This window comes from Gasterosteus aculeatus, chromosome 15 (genome assembly GCF_964276395.1).
Source record: "Gasterosteus aculeatus chromosome 15, fGasAcu3.hap1.1, whole genome shotgun sequence".
In the NCBI taxonomy this organism is placed as follows: Eukaryota; Metazoa; Chordata; class Actinopteri; order Perciformes; family Gasterosteidae; genus Gasterosteus; species Gasterosteus aculeatus.
Window position 1 is genome coordinate 3,850,188 of NC_135703.1, and position 10,334 is coordinate 3,860,521.

The 10,334-nt window shown below is 44.2% G+C and overlaps 3 protein-coding genes across 5 annotated transcripts; 2 read left to right on the top strand and 1 right to left on the bottom strand.

The window, feature by feature from the left end:
- The first annotated feature begins 25 nt into the window (after positions 1-25).
- Positions 26-3,274, top strand: pld4 (phospholipase D family member 4). The gene is made up of 11 exons (XM_040198935.2): positions 26-153; positions 250-319; positions 404-564; positions 739-922; positions 1,031-1,151; positions 1,240-1,367; positions 1,448-1,648; positions 1,822-1,961; positions 2,051-2,216; positions 2,338-2,434; positions 2,528-3,274. The coding sequence occupies exons 2-11, from the start codon at positions 269-271 to the stop codon at positions 2,722-2,724; spliced, it is 1,446 nt and encodes a 481-aa protein (XP_040054869.2). The 5' UTR covers positions 26-153; positions 250-268; the 3' UTR covers positions 2,725-3,274.
- Positions 3,275-3,870: 596 nt separating this feature from the next.
- Positions 3,871-6,340, top strand: srp14 (signal recognition particle 14). Of its 2 annotated transcripts, XM_040199016.2 has the most exons (5): positions 3,871-4,077; positions 4,822-4,894; positions 4,988-5,100; positions 5,188-5,220; positions 5,322-6,340. In XM_040199016.2, exons 1-5 carry the CDS (start codon positions 4,054-4,056, stop codon positions 5,409-5,411), a joined length of 333 nt encoding a protein of 110 aa, XP_040054950.1. In that variant the 5' UTR covers positions 3,871-4,053; the 3' UTR covers positions 5,412-6,340. The 2 variants fall into 2 exon arrangements, with proteins under 2 accessions (XP_040054950.1, XP_077945572.1); XM_078089446.1 differs by lacking the exon at positions 4,822-4,894 and having other exon boundaries at positions 3,952-4,077; positions 4,947-5,100.
- On the bottom strand, positions 6,029-10,179 carry xgb (x globin). Of its 2 annotated transcripts, XM_040198996.2 has the most exons (5): positions 9,818-10,179; positions 7,846-7,953; positions 7,296-7,416; positions 7,059-7,139; positions 6,029-6,601 (listed from the first exon to the last, which is right to left on the bottom strand). In XM_040198996.2, exons 1-5 carry the CDS (start codon positions 10,000-10,002, stop codon positions 6,488-6,490), a joined length of 609 nt encoding a protein of 202 aa, XP_040054930.2. In that variant the 5' UTR covers positions 10,003-10,179; the 3' UTR covers positions 6,029-6,487. The 2 variants fall into 2 exon arrangements, with proteins under 2 accessions (XP_040054930.2, XP_077945571.1); XM_078089445.1 differs by lacking the exon at positions 6,029-6,601 and having other exon boundaries at positions 6,735-7,139; positions 9,818-10,142.
- Between the last annotated feature and the right edge of the window lie 155 nt (positions 10,180-10,334).

Below are 10,334 nucleotides of genomic sequence, written 5' to 3' on the forward strand. Positions count from 1 at the left end.
GCAATGATTAAATCTGTATCGGATCCCTTCAGCTCAGTGTGATCGCTGGAGGGGAGGAAGCACGTTTGTTGTGAGCTGTCGCTCGTCTGCCTCGGCTTTGTGTTACAAAAGTTACTTTTGCTTTCAACAATTAGGAAACCAAACTCCGGCGATGTAAGTACTTTAAACTCTTTTTAAATGGGGTGGTTGGAATTGCTGTGCGTTTATTTCTTCTTTTTGAGACAACAATTTCCTGCTTTTGAAAACTAGTGGGCGAGTTGAAGCAAAAATGAGCTCCACGTACAGCCGCCTTCATGACCGTTACGCTTCAAACAAGATGGTGAGACTCCATCAAACGTTTCCCACGTTATTCCCTGTGGTTTGGTACAGCGACTATATAGTTTCTCTGTTATGTTCGTGTTAGACGTCGACCAGCTGTGTGACGTTAGTTGTGGTTTTGGGCTGTCTGACTGTGCTCGGGACCCTGCTGGCCATCGCTGTGCTGGAAAGACCACCGGACCCCGAAGAACATGAGGTGCTTCCTGAGGAAGCTGCAGAGAGCGGTTTCCATGTGGACCAGTGCAGGTAAAAAAAAACCTGAAGAGATGTAATGTAGATATTTATCACACTGTAAAATAATGACAACAACTAGCTTCATCTAAACCTCACCAGCGTATGATTGAGTTTCTCTAAATTATAATATTCCCCAGTTCCTTTTCCAAAGCGTTCCCTGAGCACGTGTCTTTATTGATCTCTTAGCATGGCGCTGGTGGAGAGCATCCCTCAGCAAGTGAGCTACGAAGCCAACGAAACCATCGGGATCCCCCTGGAAAAGGTCTGGAGAGACCTCATCTCCATGGCCAAGGACCACGTGCAAGTGGCCTCTTTCTACTGGACTTTAACAGGGGAAGACATCAACGTTAATTCCTCCTCTGACATACCTGTGGGTTATCAGCTAAGACGGGACTAAAAATGAACACTGACGTGAATTCTGTTTAATATGTTGTCATCGCGAAGGTCTTTTTTGATGCTGTGAGTCTGTCCCCTGCAGGGACGGGACATCCTGAAAGAACTCGAAGAATTGCCCTCCAGGAACGTGTCCGTCCGAGTGGTGACTAGTGTTCCATCCGTCCGAACAAACTCCACAGATTTAAACATCTTAAAAGGGAAAGGTGTGGAAGCGGCTCCTCTTCTCTGCATTGTTTTGATTTGTTCGCCTCGACTTCCCTTAACTGCACTTCCCTCTTTGGCTGCCTGCAGGAGTTCAGGTGAGGAAGGTGAACTTCGGGCGCCTGACGAGGGGAGTCCTCCACAGCAAGTTCTGGATAGTTGACGGAAAACATGTGTTTATTGGAAGTGCCAACATGGACTGGAGGGCTCTCACGCAGGTAACGCCTCAAATATGTGATGACGGATGCTTATTTTACACCTTGAAGGACCTCCCAACCATTTCACAATGCGCATGTAGGTGAAGGAGCTGGGAGTTGTTGTCTACAACTGCTCCAGCCTCGCAAAGGACCTGCATAAGATCTTCCAGTCCTACTGGGTAATGGGACGATCCCACAGCTCCCTGCCACAGCCCTGGCCTTCCGCGTATGACACGGACATCAACAAACAACACCCCCTGCTGGTGAGGAGCGACAATGTCTCCAGCAGCCTGTATCTCACAGTGAGTTCCTTTTTTTTAGGTTTCATTTCCTTTTTTACCGGAGCTGTCTCTGTTCAAACAGACGTGACCGTACGACGTGTGAATTTTATATAATCAAAACTGCTGCGACGTAAGTCTGCTTGTGTGTGCGTCCTGTGTTTTGGTGGTTGTTGAGCGTTTACGTTTCCCTCCAGGCTTCCCCAGCATCATTCTGTCCTGTGTCGAGGACTCAGGACCTGGAGGCTATTCTGTCCATCATCTCGGAGGCCCAGCACTACGTCGATGTAGCCGTCATGGAGTACTTCCCCACCACGCGCTTTGAGAAGCCCCAGAGGTGTCGCCCCAAAAGAAAACACTCAGCTTCCATCAAACTGGCAGCCTCTTTAGCTTTGTTTCCTCACATTTGCTCTTTTAATCAAATAGATACTGGCCTTTTATTGATGACGCCATCCGGACTGCGTTATTCGAGAGAAGGGTCAAGATCCGGATGCTGATCAGCTGTGGGCGGGACTCCGATCCTGCCATGCTGCCCTTCCTGAAGTCTCTAGCCTTAATGGACAGCCCTCACCAGAACATCAGCATCCAAATAGTGAGACACGACATGAAATAAATGGATCTGTTGGGGGGGAAACGCTGATCTTTGCTTGTGAATTTACTGTTCTTCTTTTTTTCTTTTCTTTTTTTGTTTTCGCATCTTGTTCACTTTTCAGAAACTGTACATTGTGCCTGTGGGGAACCAGTCTGATATTCCATTCACCAGAGTGAACCACAATAAATACATGGTGACGGATAAAGTAGCCTACATCGGTGAGTCACAGGTCGTCATTGCCACACATTCGGTCTGTTTGTGGCCTGTGAATTGGTTAATAATTAACCAGATAATATTGTGCTGTCCCTCAGGTACCTCCAATTGGTCAGGGGACTACTTTATGACCACAGCTGGAGTGGGTCTGGTGATTTCCCAGCATGCTCCTCAGCCTGTATGGAAGACCAAGGCCTTGCAGGGTCAGCTCAGGGCCGTCTTTGACAGGGACTGGTACTCTCAGTTTTCTGTGGCCATTGCTGACCTGGGGCAGAACCCCGATTGTGCACTATGAAGATGATAGAAGCATCTTTATGAAAGTATAATGTAAGAAATACAAATCATATTCTGTAAAGTGAGCGTGCACTGAAAGAATCATTGACATCAATGGCTAACCCTAACCCTAACCTTAAGAAAAGGATGGAATAGTATGTACTGCACTTGCACTTAGACATACGGTTTATTGAGTTATCATTTATTTGGATCATTTTTACTTCAACTGTTGAATTTATGGTTAGTGAATTGAAATATATTTAGTTAATATATATATTTAGTTAATATACCCTATTTTATCATGAAGAAATTGTCCTCATGCACACAACAATCACAAGATTCATAAATCATCATTTTGTCAATTCATGTTTCTTACAGCAAATGTTTTTGTTTAATTTTTTATAGCAAATGTTCGGATCTTTTGGAATTACTGAGTGCATAAACATATCTCTTTCAACTTAACTCCGACTAAGTATAAACTGAGACTTCTTTGATTCTTTCTTATTTAATTCTATTACAATCCTGTGTGTCCATGTGTACATTTTGTGTCTAATAAAAGTTATGAAAATGTATTGATTTAATGTATTGTTTTGTCGCTTTTAGGATTTTGTATGAATATAATATATATTTTCATGATTTTATATTTCAAAATATGAAACTTATTTGGCACAAATAAATTAGTAAACCTACTTGTAAGTTGTGCTTCTACGTCAAAGTTTTTAGAATGTTATTTGAATATGAATATAACCCAACCATCAACCTAGAAAATCCCCTTCGGCAAATATGCTAAACTACAAGTGTGACAGTTCGCAACAATGAGAGTGTTTTGGGCCTAAAAAGAAAAAGTGTAGATTCCTGTCTTTCGTCCTGTCGGGCTGTTGAAATCTGTTTCTTCAAGGCTCTGTAACATGCAGAGCAATCTGTTGTTTTCGACATAATTTCCTTTTTTTAGACTTTCTTTCAATAAACTATACCGGGACTATCAAATTTGTTTCTGAATGCCATACTCTTTCTTTTACTTTTTTCTACATTCGACACTGCATTTTTATGACTTCTTCCAGCTATACTATACATGAAGGCATACCACACTCTTTACATTTTTCTTTAGATATCGTGTTTATAAATAACCAAGTTGTGGAAAAATCTTCAATATATGAACAAATGTTTCCATCAACCGAGGCGTGTAGTTCCCCTCCTTGGCCGCGGGTGGCGCTGTCGCTCAACCCCAGTTTCCGCTCTAGAGGCGCAGGGCGGGGCTCCGGCTCGTGCGGTACGTAGTACGTGTGCTTTACAGTCTCCACAGCGGCTAGCTTGCGACTAATAAACCGACGCAAAAGCTGCAATTAGAATCATGGTGCTGCTTGAAAATGACACGGTAAGATTTAGAGTATATTTTTTAATTATTGGGTCCGTCGACTTTATTGGTGGTGAACATTAAATGGACACTGTCCATCAGGTTAGCTGTCCACGTTAGTTGACAGCCGGCCACAACGTTAGTCAAGCTAATGTAGCTAAGTGACCAAACTTGCCCATTAGCCAGGATGCTAACGCTTGATTGAAGCTAACATTTGGTTTCGTGTCGAGCTTTAAACCGGCACATGTAACTCAGTTATTTCACTTTCCAGAATTGTTGAGGCCACGCGCACGCTTTGGAAACGCAAATCTCGGTTAAGTTGTTCATTATTTCGTAAATAGGCACCGATGTAAGCAAACATTCATCAACGTATTAATTTCACGACAGCTAACGCAGAGTTAGCGTTACACTAAGCAGACTAAAGTAACGTTAAGTTACATGTTAATGTTATTTGCCATTTCCTTTTTGTTCCTCACCTAACCGACTATTAACCGGGTGGCGGTCATTTAAAGAGGTACAACTAATGCAGTCAAATAGAGATTCAAATGTTTTTAATATTTCCCCGGTTTATTAAGGGTAGGCTGAAATTGAAAGTACTCTTCAGTATGTGGCAATGAATATGAAACTCGACCACAACCGAAGTTGATTTTAGATACATATTTAATAATGGCTTTGATTGCCATGTTGAATCTTGCATCCCCCAAACAGTATGGATCGTTTGCAGGGACTCCGATTGACTTTTTCCCTTTTCGCTCCATCGTCCAGTTTCTCACAGAACTCACACGGCTGTTCCAGAAGTGCAGAACATCTGGCAGTGTTGTCATCACGTTAAAGAAGTGTAAGCTCCTCTCGAGTCTCATTCCAGTTTAACCTGTACGATCATGCTCCAGGTTTCCCCTCTCATCATGTGAGCCGTATTTCTGGTTTACAGACGACGGGAGGACAAAACCAACACCCCGAAAGGGCCACGCCGAGTCCTTTGAACCAGTAGACAACAAATGCCTCGTCAGGGCATCTGATGGCAAGAAGAAAATTAGCACAGTGGTAAGTTTACTTACTGTGTCTCCGGTGGCTTTCTGCCTGATCAAATACAAGCTGTTAATGCTGACTTTTCGTTTATTTCTATTTCAGGTTACCACCAAAGAAGTAATCAAGTTTCAAATGGTAGGTCAGGCTAGTTTTGCAACATTTAATTTCAGTGGTATTTTGAAGTTATTACCGTTTGCCATTGCACTGAAATCTAAACTGAAACACCTCCTTTGCAGGCATACTCCAATCTCCTCAGAGCTCACATGGATGGACTTAAGAAGAAAGATAAGAAAAGCAAAGGCAAGAAAACCAAAGCCACCCAATGACCGACTGACTCAGTAACATAACAATGGGTACCTAAACGGGCCTGTACGATCCTACGGAACAGCAAGAGCCTCCACCTGGTGGGTCGCTGCATCTCGCTTTGGACCGATTCACCCGAGGCCTCGGAATCGCTGCTCAACCACCCGGGGACTGCTTTGATTATTGTGCCATTGTTTGCATGGTAATGTCTCATCCCTGGCATTCTGGTGCCAGTGGAAGTCTGTAACGGAAACCTCGAGGATTTCCTCTAACTCGTACAGGTCAACATTACTGAATCGCCACCATTTCTCCTTTGGAACCAGATCATCAACAGCTGTGTCACCTGTGACGGCAAATCCGCTGAGCCCGATGATTACCCGCCTTTAATGCTATTTAAGTGTTAGATCCATTATATTTACAGCTGATCTGTGACCACAGAGGCGGTTTTTTTAATTGTGTTTATTAATTGCATAAGCAATGAATTTACTACCAAGTTGCTTTAAACTAAATCACGACAGATTTGACTAGATTTTTTTTTGTATTAGACTAGATATTGTAGACATTTACTTTATTTAATCATTTTATTTGACTTCCTAAAGCACAATGGATATTTTTGTTTTAAATTATCATACCAAACTATAAACTGTCCGTCTTAAATCGTTGAACCCAAACAAAATGTATTATTTAGGTTAATGTGGGTAATTTAAATATGAATTAGATTTCTGAATGATGACTAATGTTAAATGCAGATTTTATTGAAAGCCATTTTCTAAGTTAATATAAAGACGGACCAAGTTAGACGAACATTTTTGTTAATCACAATTGCAAGGCGGGTGTAATGACAGCTGGTATGTGCTGTCGGCCGTTTGAATCATGCTGCCGGGTCCTGACCTCATGGAAGAGGACGCCAGCACAAGATACGTGCAGAAATAAAGTGCTCCGTTGAAAGTCATAGCGAGTTTTGTTTTTGTCCGTTTTAAATAAGTGGCAAACCGTGACTGTGTTGAAAAGGAGACAGTAAATACAGTATATACATCGAGACATTTCTATTGGACGGTAAAAACAGTGGGACTTGGTGGTTGGAAGGAGAAGCGGCAGCTCACAGCGCCGTGTTCTTCTTGTCGGGTCGTTCCTTCGGGGGGACGGCCAGCTGGCGCTTGCTCTCCGCCTGGTACCCCCGCTGCATGAGGCCGGTCACGAACTGAAACAAGGTCTGGATCACACAAGATACACGTTGAACACAGTCATGCTCCCCGTGTGTGGAGGATGTTGGTGTAACATTGCTGCATTGTACAACGTGTGTGTGTGCGTTCTATTATCCACCCAGAGCCATAGAAATACTAGCTAGCAGTATGCGGTGTTATTAAGGTAAAGGATGTTTAGTGCCAAATATGAAACATTTCAATTAACCAGTAACTCAAAGGTCAGGGATGAGGGCAACGAGCTCTTTATAGAAGGACTTGATTTACACACTTTGTGCCGTTTGATAAGTAATGGTCTCCCAAGTAGAATGAGCCAAACGCTTGGCGTGACATGAAAAGACGACCGGGCCGCAGGGTGTCGATGTCCACTGGGACGTGCAGGTTGCACACACGAAGGCCGCTCCACACAGGATGTGTGGCTGTGAGCGTCTCTGATTCCACACTCACACAGACACACACACAGGTTACCTTCCACGCCTCCTCCAGCTCCTCCGTCCACCTCTCCTTCAGGATGGGCTGCACGGCACCGATGAATTCTGCCCCGACGTACTGTAGAAGCGTGCTCATGTTAGGCTGTGGTCGCTACGGTGATGTCCAGTCACTTCATTCAGCTGCTTTCAGATAGATTTGCTCTCATGGGGAGTCGTGGAATTGAAATGAGTTATAAATGGAATATGTGTAGATGTCTGTGAACGATTGTCTTACGCTGTAGTACTTAGGGGGGGCGTTGTAGTGGTAATGTCCTTTTCCCAACTCCAGAGCCAGCGCTTCCAGTCTCTCCATCTGGTCCAGTCTCGCCACGCTTTTCTCAATAAAAGACATGACCCTGAAAAAGATAGCGGGGGGCGGCGCCCAATTATTTGGGGGGCACTAAAAAAAAATATAGTGCCCCCCGAAAAAATGGTCTACTTTTAACATCAAAGGGTCAATTTCTTTGTGCTGCACACACAGACTGTGCAGATCAACATAGACCAATGGGCTCCACAGCAGTTCTCTATTTTTCGAGTGAGGATTTGAAAATCTACATTTGAGGAAATCTAAGATTGGTAATCGCTACAAATTAGCACCACGTGGATTTTGGCCTATTTACACAACGAGATGTTCATAATCCCGACAGAAGCCAATAAATAAACGACACACATCTCTAAATGTAGGTCACAAGGTCTCCAGCTGTTCTGCTGCCCGGCGTGTCCCCCTCCGTGTGTGTGTGTGTGTGTGTGTGTGTGTGTGTGTGTGTGTGCACGTGGTGGCTGACCTGAGGCCGTGCGCTCTGAGCTCTCTGCTGGTCCGCAGCCTCTCCAGGTCCTCCACGTCTCGGAACAGGAAGAACACGTCCTTGCACTCAGGGTGGGTCTCAAACAACCTGTTGCCAAGACAACGAAGCCGCTTGTCATCTTAGTTTTTCTCCCAGATCAAAACACAGCCCCCCCCCTGGATTTCCCAGCAAACGCGACGTAACCCCGAGGGTCACGCAGCCGCAGCCCTCTATTGTTGTAATGTGAATTTGCAGTTTTCAGCCGCAGTGCATTTGGAGGCTTCTAACTCTTTTTTTATTTTCACACACAACAGCTGCATTCAGCAACCGCTGGATCTGAGAGTTGGTTTCCCTCGTTCCCACTCGGAGGTGTGATGAGCCACGCTGCCCCGTCACTGCTGCAGTCCCCATTAGACAGAGCTACTGATCTCGAGAGTTTCGCTTTTTTTAAATCATTTTGGGCAGAAAACATTAGGACTTGTGGGGCGCGGCTATTTTTATTCTTTCTTGATGGCAGCACTGCTGGTGAGAGGGAAACAAACATGTGTTTCTAATCCTGAAATACAGAAAAAAGTCCTCATGAATAAATGCATTAGATGCCCGCATCCGCAGACTGATGAATGGAGTTGTGGGAGAGGTGCTCGAAATGCGCTGGTGTAAAACATGAGTAGCTTTGCTGCTTTGAGGAGCAGATGATACCGCAGGGAGGCGAGATATTGACCAGACAAGATGTCGGTATGTCTTTCAGAGCCCCCCTGGATGTTTTTAGGGGACTGACTACGAAACGCATGGTTTCATACAATAGTACATTGTTATATATATATATAGAATAATAATCTTTTGCAGTTCAGCTAATTTAAATACAAATGTTCTGTGCTGCTCTGTGCATTAAATTACAACATTTTCAGGCTATATTCATTTAAAAGTAGTAGGAATTAATGCTTGATTAAATGCTATAAAGTCACTGTGTAAGGCCACAATGTTTACTTTCTCCACCAGCTCACAAGCTTTTCTCCCCACTCTTTACACGGCATCGACTGCTCCCTTTACGGTGCACTAAACATGCCTCATGTGAGCAGCTCATATGGAGACAATGTGGCACGATTCAGCTCCAGTGGAGTTTTCATTTGCACTGTTCAGAGGTTGTTGTAACTATTTTGTTATTGATAAACAGGTCCCATTTAAGTCTATTATTTAGTATCCTATTTGGTTTAAATTTGGGATCATCCGCTGGCCAAAGACCACGGTCTCTCCTCTTCTACCACCGTACACAGTCATGTGCCGTATGGTCCCCTCATAGGTCACTGATGTTTTCCCGGACGCGGGCGGCAATTCTAATTGATAAAATGCATTTTCCTGATGGCGCAGGCCCTTAATTGTAGAGCATAATGGCCGGGCCGTGGCTGTGTATGATTATGTAATGTTGTTAAAATGCTATGAAGTGATAAGAAGGGAGGAGGGGTATCCTGCTCTGGGCTCTAAACAGAGAAGGCCTCGTGTACGAGGGATGGACGGCGGTGGAAGGGAGCTTGATGTGCACTTCTCGTGTGAAAAGGTCAGGCATCGTGTCATCATCAAAGCGGGACAAAAGACCTTCTGAACACCCTTTTGTCTGTCAGGCCAGAACACCGTGCACACTGAGCGGTCCGAAAAGGTTAAACTGTGCACTGCGATGATCAGGAGAATATGAGCCTTTAAGACACACATGGAAAATGTATTCTGTTGCTGGACGCTGTTGCCGGTCTTTCGACTGGAAAATGTAAAAATCATCAAAAATGTATTAAATGTCTAAAGGGAATCAAATGTTGACTCAGTTTGACTGGATGGTGTAACTTTAATATCCCTGTAATCTCTTAAATGATCCCCAGTCCACCCCTTCTAATTAGGCGAGTAAGCGAATTATCTCTGCTATTTTGAGCCATTGACATGCAAACATCACTGCAAAAGTACAGGAGAAACTTGAGCACTTTACCTGACGAACATAATAATCCCAACTTTGGCAATATCGTCCCGGATAACTTTCCATGAATCCTTGATCATCTGAATCTGCTCCTCGCTGGGACACGAAGCATCAGCAGCAACATCAGCAGCAGCATCCTCAGTAGTGACCTCACCAAACTCCGCTTTTGCCGCCAGACCTGATATTGCGCAGCCCATTCTTCATAGACAAAAAGTCTATACACTATTGTATATATGCACTAGTCCAGGAAGAAGAAGAAAAAAAGCAATGGTTCATTTATTTTATGGCAGGTTTCAGGTTTCTGCTTCTCCAAACGCGTCCCGACACACAACACAACACAACACACACCAGCTGCAAGTTCTGCTCAGCAGTGCAAAAATAAAACCCCTCGGGGATGAGAACAGATCGCATAGAGTTCCGAGGTGTACTCGCGCTTTTATGTTGAAGGACTGCCCCGTTGACTTCCGGTTTACGTCGGTCTATTTCTGTCTGGCTTGACGCAGCTTTCGATGCGAAGATGATTCCGTTC